Genomic DNA, 15,787 nt, shown 5'->3' on the forward strand with positions numbered 1-15,787 from the left:
TTCGCGCATTCGCGGTATTTTTCTATGGTAAATATCCACAAATTCCTGGTTTTTTTTGACGAATTTCATCATAAAATGCACTTTTTGTGATAAAACTATTAAAAAAACCATGTATGAAAATTTTTAGTGGGTTTTTCTTGAGTTTTAACTAACAAAATAGGCTGTTTTTAGCAAATGTTTTTTTAAAAGGGGTTCCAAACCTATTCGGCGGTGGGAACATTCTTTCTAACGATTCACAGGGGGGGTCTCTGGTACGCATCCCCTGCGAATACGGGGGGACCACTGTATATGGTAGCGCAAAAATTTTTTTCTCATATATAATTGGACTGTGAGCAAAACAGTTAAAGCTAATGAGTTAATTTTTTTTCGTTGTATTGTACACTAAATTGCGGTGATTTTGGTATATCACAGATTGTAAATTGATCAAAGCAACACAGAGAAAATATTATCACAAAGTGATGCATGAATTCGTAACGCGCAGACGTAAAAGCAAGTCTTTTTCAAAAATTTACCATAAATCAAAATATTGTGCTAGAGACTTTCCGTTTGTTGCAAAATGAAGGCAACTGATTGAATATTACTAGACTGGTAAGTGTTTTAGCTTACAATTGCATTTTTGGACCATATCGGGCGAGTTAAAGTTGACCGAAGGTAAAATTTTTCTATATCGTGATTTATATGAAAATATTTCAAAACTGATAAAAGCTACAACCATGAGTTATTTTTTGTTGTATTCTACATGAAATTGCACGTATTTTCATGTATAACACCTTATGTAACACCAAATAGAAAAACTGAAAATTAAGACAAGGTGGCTAAAGAAATTCTGAGATTTTCAGCTGAGTTACCGGATGCGGAGGTAAGGAAAAAGTTTTTTCAAAAAACTTCACAGTAAATCAAAATATTTTTGTTAGACTTCCTGTTTGTCGCAAAATGAAGGTAAATGATTGAATGTTACTAGAATTTGAGAGTTTTCGCTTACAATTGCATTTTCGACCATTTCAGTAGAGTCAAAGTTGAATGTAAGTTTAAATTTGGCACTTATCGTGATTAATAAGAAAATATTTCTAAACTGATAAAAGCTACAACCCAACCATGAGTTATTTTTTGTTGTATTCTACATAAAATTGTGCACATTTTCATGTATAACACTTTATGTAACGCCTAATAGAAAACAGTGCGAAAATTACGACAAGGGGACTAAAGAAATTCTGAGATATTTAGCCAAGTACCGCGCGCAGAGGTAAGGAAAGTTTTTTCAAAAATTCACCATAAATCAAAATATTGTGCTAGAGACTTTCCGTTTGTTGCAAAATGAAGGTAAATGATTAAATGTTACTAGAATGTAAGAGTTTTAGCTTACAATTGCGTTTTTCGACCATTTCGGTTGAGTCAAAGTTGACCGAAGGTTGAAATTTTGGCACTTATTATGATTTATATGAAAATATTTCAAAACTGATAAAAGCTACAACCATGAGTTATTTTTTTGTTGTATTCTACATGAAATTGCGCACATTTTCATTGTTAAAACTTTATGTAATGGCTAATATAAAACTGCAAACATTACGACAAAGTGACTAAAGAATTCTGAGATTTTCGGACGAGTTACCACGTGCGAACGTAAGGAAAAAGTTTTTTCAAAAATTCACCATAAATAGAAATATTGTGCTAGAGACTTCCAATTTGTTGCAAAATGAAGGTAAATGATTGAATATTACTAGAATGTAAGACTTTTAGCTTACAATTGTGTTTTTCGACCATTTCAGTCTAGTCAAATTTGACCGAAGGTTGAAATTTTGGCACTTATAGTGATTTATATGAAAATATTTCAGAACTGATAAAAGCTACAACCATGGGTTGTTGTTCTATTTTACATGAAATTGCGCACATTTTCATATATCAAACTTGATGTAATGGCTAATAGAAAATGGTTCAGAAATTACGACTAAGTGACGAAAGAATTTCTGAGGTTTTCGGCCGAGTTACCGCGCGCGGAGGGAAGGAAAAAGTATTTTAAAAAATTCACCATAAATCGAAATATTGTGCTAGAAACTTCCAATTTGTTGCAAAATGAAGGTAAATGATTGAATATTACTGAATGTAAGAGTTTTAGCTTACAATTGCGTTTTTCGACCATTTCGGTCAAGTCAAAGTTGACCGAAGGTTCAAATTTTTGCACTTATTGTGATTTATATGAAAATATTTCAAAACTTTTAAAAGCTACAACCATGGGTTGTTTTTTGTTGTATTCTACTGGACAACTTTAATTCATATAAATACTCCAAAAAAAAAAAAATTGAGGATGCATCTTGCTTCTCAAAAATTACATTAACCCTTAAACGCCGACTGGACGTATTATACGTTGACTAAAATTGTCCGTCTGGTGCTAATATAAAAAGATGCAAAAATTATGACAAAGTGACGAAAGAATTTCTGAGATGCATCGCTGATGCTTTCTAGTGCGAGAAGAAAGAAATTCGTGCATGGGCGGCTGGGTAACGCTTGTAAACAAAACAACAGCTTGATCCGTGAACTCCCAGCATCCCTCAAAGCTCGTGATTTTAAAAATTTTGCAAACTAGGCCTGTAACTATTTTTCCGCGAATATTTAAAAAACTTTTTGTAGTCAACGTACCGAACTTCCACTTAGCACCAGACGGACAATTTTAGTCGACGTATAGTACGTCCAGTCGGCGTTTAAGGGTTAATCTAATTTTTGAGAAGCAAGATGCATTCTCAATTTTTTTGTTTTGGAGTAGTTATTTATATGAATTAAAGTTGTCCAGTAATTGTGATGTGTGGGGTAGTGGCTATAGTTTGGTATAATTATACTCATGATAGTTCTTGTTAATGTATAATTATGCTTATGATAGTTCTTGTTAATCCTCAGGAAAAGACTGGAAAGAACATATGCACTGTGCCGTCAGTGTGAAGCTACATTGCACCAGATGCTGGGCAAGCAGGACTCATGGCTGAAACCAAAACTGATATCTTGGAGGCTGAAACAAAGTGCTGAAAATAAGACCCAATTATTAACTGTAAGAGGTTTTTTTCATATACATTTAGAGCTCTTTGATAGGATTGCACAATATTAGTGTTTTAGTAGTACTATTTTTAGTTTATATAATTTTACTAGAATTTTCTTAGTAAATTATCATTACTGTTACTGCTACCAGGTGGATTATGTTTTTGGTTTTGCCTTTCATGATAGCTGACTTGTTATCCAGAATCCAACCCCCAGCACAAGTATTTATAGAAAGCATATAAAATTGCTGATCATTTTGCTGGCTCTGGATCTGGTTAACCTGGCCACAAAGTTAAAAGGCTTGGCTCTCTTATGGCTGGCTTGTTGGGTTCTCTGAACTTTACTAGTCTGTCCTGTTGTTTCCATAACTAATACTCAGCCTCCTTCTATTCAAGTAATGCAAACTGTTTTTATGAATTGAGATGCAGCTGATTTTATGATTTGTGTACAGTCAGTCCTCTTCAGTTAGATAAACATTTGTATTTATTTTGAAATGTTTACAGTGTTTTTTCCCTGTTTGGTCTGCACTTGCTAAGTTTCATTTTAAATTACTGGACAGAAACTCAAAGCGCCTGAAATTTCTCATCCTAGATAAATTTTAGAATTATCATTTCATCATAGGCTGTAAAGGAATTAAGGATGGTAAGCTGCTGTCACTGGCTAGATCGAATATTCTCGTCAGTGATTTGTCATTACAGTATCTGTAAAACTTCCCTTTAGTAAGTGAACATGGTTGAAAAGGTTATTTGTTTTGTCAATGATCAGAAAAGCAGGCACCATTGTGGAATATAAAGAGAATGATTATAATTAATGCACCTATTTACTGGTTTTTGGGGTTTATCATTGTCCTTGCTCTTACTGTTCCTCTCGCTATCCCTGCTTTTAGTGTTCCTCAAACTTTCCCTCCAGCTGTATGGAGAATAAAATACCCTCTGAAGAGTTGGGTGGTTAAGGTGAGCTTGTCTGTAGCCTGGATCGAACATTAGGTCCTCTGATCCTTATGTGGGCAAAGGAGTTGATGCACAGAAATTCCTTGATTACCTGGATCTTCATTATCTGACAGCACCATACCAATGGCCAAGAGGTATAAGATACTTCATATAAATTTTTGAAAATGATAAAAAAGCTACTCTCCAATGGTTGGCAATGCTGAACAGACTAGGGGGGGGGGGGGGGGGGTGGGGGGGGGGGGGGGGGAATGGATGGCAGGGCGCCATGGAAGAGAAGGGCAGTAAGACTGTATAGAGGAATTCATCCAGAAAAGGGATGTTTTTGAATTTGGGTAGAGCAGGGAAAGTAACTTACCAGGCAATTGTATAACTATAGTTTCCACTTGTGCGGCAGCTTAAATTAAAATCCATGATTGTGCTTTTAAACGTTACGGACACCCTTGTCTTCCTGGAGTGCCAACCAGCTCCTAGCTCGCATGGTGCCCAGCTCTCCTGGTGCCAACCACAGCCTGACGCCAGCTCTTTCTCTGAGCATCCAGAAAGCGCTCACTACCTAAGAGGAGAATAGAGAGCCCTCTCTCTGGTTGGAGTGTTCAGGTGTTACCTGAAAGAGACTGGAAGTTCTAGGCCATTCATAACCTATGGTGTTATAGCAAGAGCTCTTCTCGCCCTCTGACTAGAACGTCTTGGGTTCTTTATCCAAATGGTCTTTGTTTTCTGGGACACACTCAGATTTAAGAGAGCATTTTTCTCCTTTCAAGTGGAAAGCTAAAGATGTCAGAACAGCTTCTACCTCATTAATATTTAGGGACTATGTGCCCCTTAAGTCCATTCTACATCGACTTATGGGAAGTGTAATTGATCTTTGCTTCATACTATGGGTATTCCCCTGTTATTGGTAGACTTGGTTAATGGAGATCCAGTTTTATGGAGCTTGTCTAGTGCCATAAAGTTAGCAAGTTATGGTGCCATAACGGGCCAAGTTTTGGTTATTGGCGCCATAAGGTACCAATGATAGGGTTATGGCGCCATAACAAGGTACCTAGCAGAGGCACCAGCAAAAAAAAAACCACGCTGAGAACAGAACCCCGCCAATAACCTGGGACTGCCTGTATTTTTTGGAAGATAGTTAAAACATTGCTGAAAGTTTTCAGTATCTTGCGATCGTTATTAGTAAATGGCATGGTATTGTGGAAGGAAGCATGGGGTTTTTCCTACCATATCTTCACCTTGTAGTAAGGTGCTGAACTTTGGGGAGCCAGCAGTTTACAATTTACCTGGAGCACCCACCAATCTCAGTGGATGGGTTGTTGTCTTACTTCAGTGGAGATGAGAGTCTTATTTGGTTGTCTTTATATTGGTACTGTGGCCAGGGCTAGGGCATTACGGATGCTTTGCTAGCCATCGGATACTTCCTTTGCTGCATAGTTCCCACTTAAGTAGAGTCACTCCATGGGTGACCCTACTGCCATGCCACTACAGGTTAAGTTGAGCACCAACGGAGGCAGCTTTTTATATGCAGACTCTCCATTTGAGAAGGCAGTGTTAGAGGAAGTACCAGCTACTTTGCTGGCCTTTTTACACTGGCTATTTCCTAGTGCCAGGCAATGGAGGTTGGGCGGTCCTAGACATGTACAAGGCTCAACTTCCATGGCTAACTGTTCCCCTTTTTCCATGTAGTAAACCTCCACGGTCTTTAACCACTGTAGAATGTTGAAGGGGGTACATGAATGATTCATACCTTTATGTCCCTATTCACCAAATCTTTGTAAAGTGCGTACTCTTTGTCGTTGGGGAAAAACATATCAATGTTGAGCTCTTCATTTGGACTGAGTTCCATGGCCAAATTTTCACCAGGGGCTATCCCCTTCATGAATATTTCACTTACTAGGAATATAGTTACTTCTTACCTGGACAACTAGGTTGCCATTGTGAAAGTCCAGTTTCGGGGGTTTGCCTGAAGGCAAGAGAACATGTACGGGGCTTGACAAGGCCCTAGACTTACTTAGAATGTCACTAGTCAACTCTGGAAACTACACAGAGAATAACATACTTGGGGATGACAAAAGATTCTGTACTATTCAAGGTTTCCAACACAAACTCGAGTAGACAATCAGGGAGCATGTTTGATAATGCTGGTTGTATTGCTTAGGCCACTTGTCTTCTCCGGAGAAGTTAGTTCCGAGTGCTCGACTATGGATGTTACCTCTTCAGTTGCACTGACATGGAGAGAGACTTGGCTAGGTCATGAGCTGTAGCTGTGGAGCCAAGAACAGGTTTTTTCCCCTTCATTGGTCATTGTCCATAGTATTGCTTCTCACAGGGAAGTTCCTAGAGTCCCTGAACCCAGACTCACAGTCTTCAGATGCTTTGGACAAGGATAGGGGTGTGGTTATCGGGAACCAGTTACTCCAAGGGTAATGGTCGCTGGTAGGAGTGAGTGTTCTCATTAACTGCAGAACAGGTTTTTCCCTTCAGTGGTTGTTTTCCATAGTATTGCTTCTCACAGGGAAGTTCCTAGAGTCCTTGAATGCAAGACTCATTGTATTCAGATGCTTTGGACAAGGATAGGGGTGTGGTTATCAGGAACTAGTCACTCCAAGAGAGTAAAGGTCCTAGTATGAGGAGTGTTCTCATTAACTGCATGGAGTTCTTGGCTATCCAGAAGGGATTTCTGTTTTCTTGGGCATGCCTTCTCTAGCTCATTTCAGAAAGCCATCACCAGGCTTCAGCCTCTGGACAGTGGAGAAAAATATTCTCCACATGCCTCACTTGGTTCCTGGTCGACCGTATGATTGGTGGACATCTTAAGTTATCCAGGACAAATACTCTCTTTATTGATCTTCACACTGTAGTTTGCAAGACAATTTGGAGTGTTTGGCCAACCCCTCATTGATGTTTTTTTTTGCAGAGAAGCTGGATCATTGTCTCCAGCTTCATGTCTCCTAGTTTCAGGACCCTCAAGCCTGGGCAGTAGACATTATGGTTCAAGATTTGACAAACTTTTTTTTTATGTATGCCTTCTCTATGTTTCCGCTGTTGAAAGGGTAATCTAGGGTTGAGGAGTAGTACCGGGAACTCCACCATACTTCTAATCATGCTTTGGTGGCTGAGGAGGCATTGGTTCTCAGTCCTTCCACACATTATTAGAGGTCCTAGGCATTACCATCCATAGACACATCTGTTCATCAGGTGGAGATAGTGAAGCTTTACAGAAATATTGAAACTGCTTCACCTAACTGCGTGGAATTGTCGTCTAGCTCCTCTGCTCCAAAGACTTCTAAGTAATCTAGGAACTCTTTCCTAATGACAAGAGAAAGTCCACAAATTTCTGTTCAGTTTTTATCGGAGCTGTATAGATTAAAATGCAAATCCAGGGGCAGTCCATGTCTTCACGCCGATATGTATTATCACTACCTAACCGATTTTTTGTGGTTATGAAAAGAATATAAAGTAAATGGGTTATATTTCACTTGGCTAGTATAATCTTTCCTCTTCACGTATAAACTTTTTCTGAAGTATTTCCAGAGAAAGAAGACAGGAGACGAGAAGCACGGAAAAACAAAATTACAATTGGTTTTGTACTTGCGTAAAAGATTTTTTACATTTTCATGCTTGTATGTCTAAAAATAGAAACTAGCGTGGTTTCTTGGGTACATTTTTTCACTTATCATTGTAATAAACACCAGCATCAGAGCCTACGACACATTTGATGATTACTGCCCAGAAGCACAAGGTGAAATGACATACCCTAACTTCCCTTCCACTTGAGTCATCACGCTTAATATCACGAGTAAGTGGTTGCCATGAACTAACTTACATCTATTATAGAGAGAGATTACACTTTGTTTCCAAATACTAAAGTTTTTATCATCAATATATATGTATGTATATGTGCATGTGTGTACACAGTATACACCAAAATGTCTGAACCTAGGTAGCTAGCAATGTTTGTTTGTTTTGCTACATTGTATGCCCTTCAAACCAAAATTACCAAATCATAAGAGGTCTTGAACTGAAAAGAGTCAGCTTGGTAGTACGTGTGTACCACCTTCATGTACCTGGTACTATGCATATTCTTAAATGTGGTACTCTGTGTACCCCAAACACCCAAACAAACTGACAGTAAAGAAACCAGGCGTTAACAATATATAAAGGGCTGCACTTTCAAGAGGTGCCAACTGCATGTAAACCTGGTTGTGGTTTTTGGGAAGCTTTGAGATTGTGTGGAGTATTAGAAGTATACTTTTTGTATGTTTGTATGTACTTGTTAGTGATTATATATTATATATCAGTTTAGTCAGTTATTTGATTTTTATTGATATTGTTATTTTCTGCACTGTGGAAATATCCTGTGTATGGGCAAGCATATGGTTTGATTTTAGAAGGTGCCTATTGATGTATAAGTTGTATTGTGACATCATAGGATATGACGTCATGGAAGACAAGATGGCGGTGGAGTATGGTGAATGTAAACAATAATGAGCAGGAGACACGCGCTTGGGTTTTTGGTTGGTAGGAGAGAGCTCTCTGTCGGATAGGAGTTTTTGGGTTGTAAGTCTTATTGTGGTATTGTTCAAATGTGTAAGCTGTAGTGTACTGGGAGCGTAGAATGTGAACAGGTGGGTAGATTGTATATTTGTGCTCAAAAGGAAAAATTAGGCTAGGAAAATATTCAAACTGGTAAGATAGCATGGTTGATCAAAAATAGTTGGATCAGACAGTGAACAAAGGAAGATTAGATGAAAAAGGGAATGTCCGAGGTTTAGCGGGATACAAGAAGAGTACAAAGGATGGAGAGGTCAAGTCGAAATTGGCTATTGTTGTTTGGAGAAGATAAAAAATACCCAGCGATAGATATAAGAATAGCTTAAAAGGCAAAGCCCAAGAACTAGCGGAAGGATTAGATGAGGTGAACTTAAGGGTACAGAGGGTCCAAAGATAATCCTAGCCAAACTAGATGAAGCCTATCTAAAAGACACGCTAATGGAGAATTACAGTAGAATGAAAAACTATTTTCAAATAAGAAGAGAATCAGGCAAAAAGATGAGGGAATTTTTAATTAGGTACGAAAAGGCAGCATCCGAGTGTGACAGAGCAATGGGGAAAAGCAAATGGTATTAGCAGCTTGTGGTTAAGGAAAGTTAGAGTATGAAACAGTGTCACAAATAATGAAAAGACTATTTGAGGTATTAAGGAATAAAGCAAAATGGGAATGGGGGCCAGAAGGCAATGCGAGTTCTGGAGAGGGAGGGAAAACCAGAGATATAGGGGAAGATGAAACAGGGGGAGGGGGTGGGGGGGGGGGGGCAAAGAAATCCTGTAAACAAGAAGGAAAAGTAACATTATGTGGAATATGCAGCTTGGAATGGATTGTGCTAGGGATTGTCCTCAGAATTTTCATAATCAGAAGAAAACTGAAACAAAACAAAAAGTAATCATAAGAAAAATGAAACAAAACAATAAGTAATTGGAAGAAAACTGAAACAAAACAAGAAGAAAACAAGCAGAAAACCGAAACTGGGCCAGAGAAGTTGATGTAGGAGAAGTTAATAAAATAGAGGAAGAGTCGTGGGAAGTGGTTGATACAATTTTAGATGGTGTAAAAAGACAGTTTGCAGGAAATTGTGACTAGGACCCATTGTCATGGATTTTAGTCGGGAACGAGTTGATGTGAATGAGGATACTAGGACAGTCAAATAAAGTGTTTAATTTTGGCGAGACATCTTACAAGTCAAAAGGAGTAATGGAAATACCAGTGATATTAAAAAACAAGAAGTTTTATTTGAAGATAGAAATTCTGCAGGGTGATATATCATGGCTAATATGTAAGCAAACCATGAGCAAAATGAGTATGACCATACATTTGAAAGAAAATTATGTATTGATAAAAATATTAGAGGGAATGAAGGTAAAGTTAAGAGGGCAATCAGGGTCATTGAAGAGTATCAGTAAGGAGGAGGAAGGTAGAAAAATTATTATTGGAGGGTTGGAAGGGAAAGAATGAGGGAAATTAAGAGCAAAATGAAGAAATTACATTTACATTTTGGTCTCGGAAGTGGAGATGAAATATGGAAGCTGACAGAGGAAGCACAAAGGAGTAATAGGTTAATAGAGAAAGAAGAGTAGAAAATAAAAAAGTTACTTACAGACCTGATTGGAAATTGTGAGTTATGTAAAAGATACAAAAGAAATCCAGCTAAACCAGTAGTAGGATTTCTTGGAGTAAAACATTGAATGAAGTTGTAGCAGTGGATGTGGGAGAGATAGAAGAAAGTAAGTTCTTGGTAATAGTTGATCTGGCAACGAGGTGTATTGTCAAGCTGGTTTGCTATATTTGGAGCGCCTTCCAAAATATTGTCAGACAATGGGGGAGAATTTAAAAATGAAAAAGTGAGGAGGATGGCAGAAAGATAGAATATTAAAGTATTAGCCACAGCATCGGAATCTCCATGGAGCAGTGGATTATGTGAAAAGACCATAGGCATGATCAAGGGAAGTGTAAGAAATTAGATGGAGGATGGATGGACAAGTAGATTGTCCATAGCATTGAAATGCGTAGTGAGTGCTAGGAACTGCTTAATGAATTATGGAAGTTTCTCTCCTAACCAATCAGTATTTGGAAAAACCCTTCCTTGCCTAATCTAATGGGAGAAGAGAGTTCAACTCCAGCAAGCAGAGAGAAAGGGATGGAAGAGAGTATGGTAAGGGACACACTGAATGCAATGCACAAGGCCAGAGAAGTGTTTATAAAAAATGGGTCGTGTAATAAAATAAGAATTGAGTTAAACAAAACGTCAGAGAACATAAATTAGAAGAAGCAGTGGTGGAGATGTGTTATTCATAAGAAGAAAAATGAAAATGAATGGAGAGGACCTGCTCAGGTGGTGGGAGTATCAGGGCGGAAAACAGTATTAGTTAAACATGGGGATTTTTAAGAGAAGTAGCTAGAATACATTACGTACTAGGATTCAAAGACTATCACCAGAAACAGAAATATATCTTCTAGAATAGATAAATCACGTTGTGAAAGGTAGATCCGATGGCCCAAATGAAGGGAATGTAGATAGGCAGGAAGGAAAGATGATAGTGGGCTGGAGAAGGAATGCGGATGCAGAAGAGGCTTAGAAAGAGATAGGTAGGGGAAACAGTGGAAGATGACGGGGAAAGTGAGTTAATAGAAGGTGAGATAATAGAAGAGATACCAAATTTCAAAAAGGAAAGGAGAGTTAGAGCGTAAAGTAAACAATGATACAGGATAAGTAGAAGAATGAACTATATTAGAAGTCTTTGCAGGTAAAAAGATCAAGCAAAATCATGGCTGATATGTACAATGTAGAAGACTCACAGCCAGGTGGCAAAAACAAATGGTGGGTTAACTTGAGGGATGTAGTCAGGTAGAAAAATTAAAGATGAAGAGGTGGTGTTGCTAGGATTTGAAAATAGAAGCGTAATGAAGCTAAAGAAAAAGGATTTCAAAGTTGGAGAGAAAGCAAGGTATATGAGGAGGTAAATGATGTTGGACAAAAAGCTATATCTACAAGATGGATAGTAACTGAAAAGATAAAGAGGGGAGAGAATATGTAAAGTAAAGCAAGATTGGTAGCTAGAGGTTTTGAAGAGGAGATGGCAGAATGGGAAAAAGACATTCCACATGCAATGCTGAAATTCTAAAATTTTGTTTGACCATAATAAAAGTGAAAGATTGGAATTGTTATACATTGGATGTCAAAACTGCATATTTACAAGGTGATGAAATACAGAGAAGTATATTTAAAGCCACCTAGGGAAGATGGTTGGAGGGGATTATGGAAGTTGAAGAAAACTGTTTATGGGCTCATGGACGCAGCAAAAGCATGCTATTGTGAAGTGGTGAAAGTAGTGGAGGGGCTTAAAGGTGAGAGAAGTAGACTAGAACTTATATTATTCTTTTGGAAAAAAGACAATGAAGTGAATGGTATTTGTGTACTCATGTAGATGATTTTTGTTATGGAGGAATGTAAGGATTTTTAAAAGAAACCATTGGGAAATTGAAAGGGAAATTGCAAGTAGGAGAATAAGAAAGTAAAAGGTTCAAGTATATAGGAGTAGTAGTAGTAGTAGTAGAGCAGAAGGAGAATAGATTTTGCCTTAATCATTGGCAGTTTATAAATTCTATAAGAGAACCAGAAGCTAGAAGATATACGGGTAATAGTGTTAGAAAAAAAGGAGTTAACAGAGTATAGCTCAGTGGTAGGAGAACAAAAGGAGTTAACCGAGTATAGCTCAGTGATAGGACAGTTGAATTGGGTATTGCTACATACCATGCCAGAAATATCATACAATGTTAGTGAATTAAGTAAAGCATTTAAAGAAGGAACGACTTAGGATATGAATAAGCTTTTTAAAATTGTGAGAAAAACTAAGAACATGAAGGGTGAAGTTACAATAAGTGAGATGGAAGAAAAAATACATTTGGGAACATAGAAGAAGATGGCCATACTCAACTGGGTTATATTATATCCATGACAGATGGTAAGAGAAGTCCCATATGGTGGAAGTCCAGGAAATCCAGGAGAGTGGCAAAATCCACCATTGAAGCAGAAGGCCTGAGTGTTGGGGAGGCTATACAAGGATTGATATATTTCAAGTATTTTTGGGAAGTAGTAGAAGGGAGAAATTTAGAAGCGTTGGTTAATACTGATAGTAAAACACTAATGACTGCCATCAAATCGAGTAATGGTGTAAGTAGTAAGAGATTAAAAATAGATATTGCAGCAATAAGGGAAACCATAGAATCTGGGAAATAAAGGAGGTAAGATGGATAAAAGGAAAGGATCAAGTAGCTAATGTGTTTACTAAAAACAGGAATTTATGGGAAAAATATTAGAAATTGTGTAGAGTGTAAAGAGTTGAGAATAAAAGAAATTAGAGGGGACTAGGTTAGGAAGCAGTTGGAGGGGAGGGAGAAAGAGATAAGAGTGGGATTATATATTATACATAAGTTTAGTCAAGAGTTATTTCATTTTTATTGATATTGTTTATTTTCTCCATTGTGGAAATATGGTGGATGTCTTATGTATGGGCAGCATATGGTTGATTTTAGGTGTATATTGATGTATTTAAGTTGTGTTGTGACGTTATGGAAGACAAGATGGCGGCGGCATCTGGTGAATGTAAACTATAACGGGCAGAAGGAGACGTGCGTGGGTTGTTTGGTTGGTAGGAGAGAGCTCTCTGATGGAAATTAGTTTTTGGGTTGTAAGTCTTGTTGTGGTGTTCAAAGGTGTAAGCTGGAGTATAATGGGACCAGAGAACATGAACAGGTGGATAGATTGCACATTTTTGTTCAAAAAGGTTAGGCTAGGAAAATATTCAAAGTTAGTATATTCCATTGTTGGCTCTGCAGGATTTTGGGCACAGTAACCTTACCCCTCTCCTGCTGAAGGGGCGGGGTCAGCTCCAAAGAGACTTTTGGCATCTTTATGATGAGGATCTAGTATACGAGTGACAATCTTCTGAAGGGGGCAGTAAAGGCTGATGGTAAGCAAACACTGGTTTTTACAAAGGAATTTGTTACTGAGTAGCCTTTACAGGGTTGGCTAATTTCAACTTTGCCCACCTTTTTCAAAGGTTCATTTGAAAAATATAAATAATTTGTGATTTAATTTTTAATAAATACCTCCATTATGTACATTTTTCTTTCTACCTCCCCACATTCAAAGTGGACAGAAGTAGACCGACCAGCTATGAGTGTTTATATCTATTGGTCCCCTGTAGGGGGAGTGGGGCATGTAGATGGATAGAGGGTGGGATATTCAATGAAAACTGAGTGTTCTCATTTTTTGTTTAAATTTGTCGAACTATGACTGGCATGGAGTAAATGCTGTGTAATGGAGAGGTAAGTATTTAAAACAAAACTTAAAATTTTCAGATAATTTTAATTATGTACTGGACACGTCCCAGATTTAATTTTACAGTCGACATAACATTGTTGCAAAATCACCTCCATGCCAAGTGTACTCTAGTTTCATGGAAAATTAGTAGTATGTGTTTGTAAATGAAGGAATCATTTAACACATGCAAACCAATCTTTTGCTGTGGAAATTTGTCTTCCAAACTTATAATTTGTGACACAGCAGTTGCATCAAAGCAGTGTGCCTGGGAATTTTACCTATTGTGAAGTAAACACTTATCTGCTGTTCTAGCTCTTATTTTGAAGTAATTCTTTAGCAATAGTGGTCCATGGAAAAAATGGGTGTATGCTATGAAAAAAATCAATAGATTTTATTTTTGAGCTATTTTTATGTGTATTTCAGAAACAGTATTTTACTATGAAACAAAAGTAGTGATTGCTTATTTTTCTTTCAGAAAAATGTTGCTCTACCCAAGATACCATTTTACCTTTGTGTTGCTAGAATTCTGGCTGCATTGTTATCCCTTGGCATTCTTCTTTCAAATATTCACCATCTTCAGCACCATTCAGGAGTGCAGATTGTCTCTCTGGACCTTGGGATAAATGGTGAAATATATCTCGCACAGATTAATAAATTTCAGTTACCATTGGTTATTCTTGGCCTTATCATGGTTCTCTTCGCAATTTTTGGAGCTGGGAAAGATATCCTCCTGGTAAGTTTTGTTTGGCCTTTCAAGGCATGTTTTAGAAAGATCCATTTTATTTGTTATATTTGGTGTTTAATGTTTTAATATTAATCCTATATAAGTGGTGGAATGCAGATCATGAAGATATTTAAGCCTTGCAATTTGTTTTTGGTTTTTTTCAACTCATGCTGACTAATTTTAGAAGGTATAGAAATAACATTTCATATGGTAAAATTTGGTAAACACACCCCGAGTAAGATGCATATTAAATTAGAGTAAGATGCATATAAATTATTGAAAGAGCATACCATATATTTCCACGCATAAGACAACCTTTAGATAAGGCGAGGTAAAAAATCATGGCAAATTTTCATGAATTTATCTCATATCTGTTGTATAGGACGACTTCTAAATTACCACCATTACAGTATTACTGATTATCATTGTTACTGTATTACAGAATATAACATGTATGTCATTTGCGTTTGATATTGTGTACATTCTCAAAAATCGGCTGATTTGAGTACTATCGATATCTTCATTGCCATTATTTGTTAGAAGATATATAATTCGTAGATACCTTTTATTGTAAATTAGTGAAGTTTGGTTGAAAAACACACACACACACACACACACACACACACACACACACACACACACACACACACACACACACACACACACTAAAAATAAGCAGTTGATCACGTATTGCTAATATCATCACTGTCTTTAGTTGCTGAATGGAAACATATTCAGAAATACATTCCTTTAGTAAATTATCAAAGCTGGGTTAATTAATGCTGATTCTATATCATGTTTTTCATACATGCATCACCTTAAAGGGAAGCAATTGTTTTGTTTACGTTTCATTGCCATTCTCAAACAACCGCTTATAACAGTATATACAATAATGAACGATAATTATTTTATACAATTATTTTTCATACGATGAATTGTTCTAAAACAGTTACAAACGCTTTGCATGCTCCCTCACTTGATGTTCTCTTGTGTTTTTGTTATAAAAAGCATGGGTGAACATGAAAACAATACACGGAAATATGCAGTATTGACACAGCTATCGATACTTCAAGGGTTAGCCTATCATTGAAAATCTCTGCAGGATTAAGGTGTCAAAAATCATCTCTACTCTGTAGAGATGATTCTTGACCAATACTGCCACACCTACAGGTTAAGAGAGCACCAACTAAGGGCAATCTGCCACAGCTCTCTTA

At 37.3% G+C, this 15,787-nt stretch overlaps 1 protein-coding gene across 1 annotated transcript in view; it reads left to right on the plus strand.

The window, feature by feature from the left end:
• The window catches only part of LOC135211350 (transmembrane protein 201 homolog), a 108,006-nt gene that overhangs the window by 90,663 nt on the left and 1,556 nt on the right, over nt 1-15,787 (plus strand). Inside the window, exons 4-5 of the mRNA XM_064244664.1 lie at nt 2,890-3,037; nt 14,325-14,582. Coding sequence (XP_064100734.1) covers nt 2,890-3,037; nt 14,325-14,582 — 406 coding nt within the window. The remainder of the gene's footprint in view (nt 1-2,889; nt 3,038-14,324; nt 14,583-15,787) is intronic.

Source organism: Macrobrachium nipponense, chromosome 4 (assembly GCF_015104395.2).
Source record: "Macrobrachium nipponense isolate FS-2020 chromosome 4, ASM1510439v2, whole genome shotgun sequence".
Taxonomy (NCBI): Eukaryota; Metazoa; Arthropoda; class Malacostraca; order Decapoda; family Palaemonidae; genus Macrobrachium; species Macrobrachium nipponense.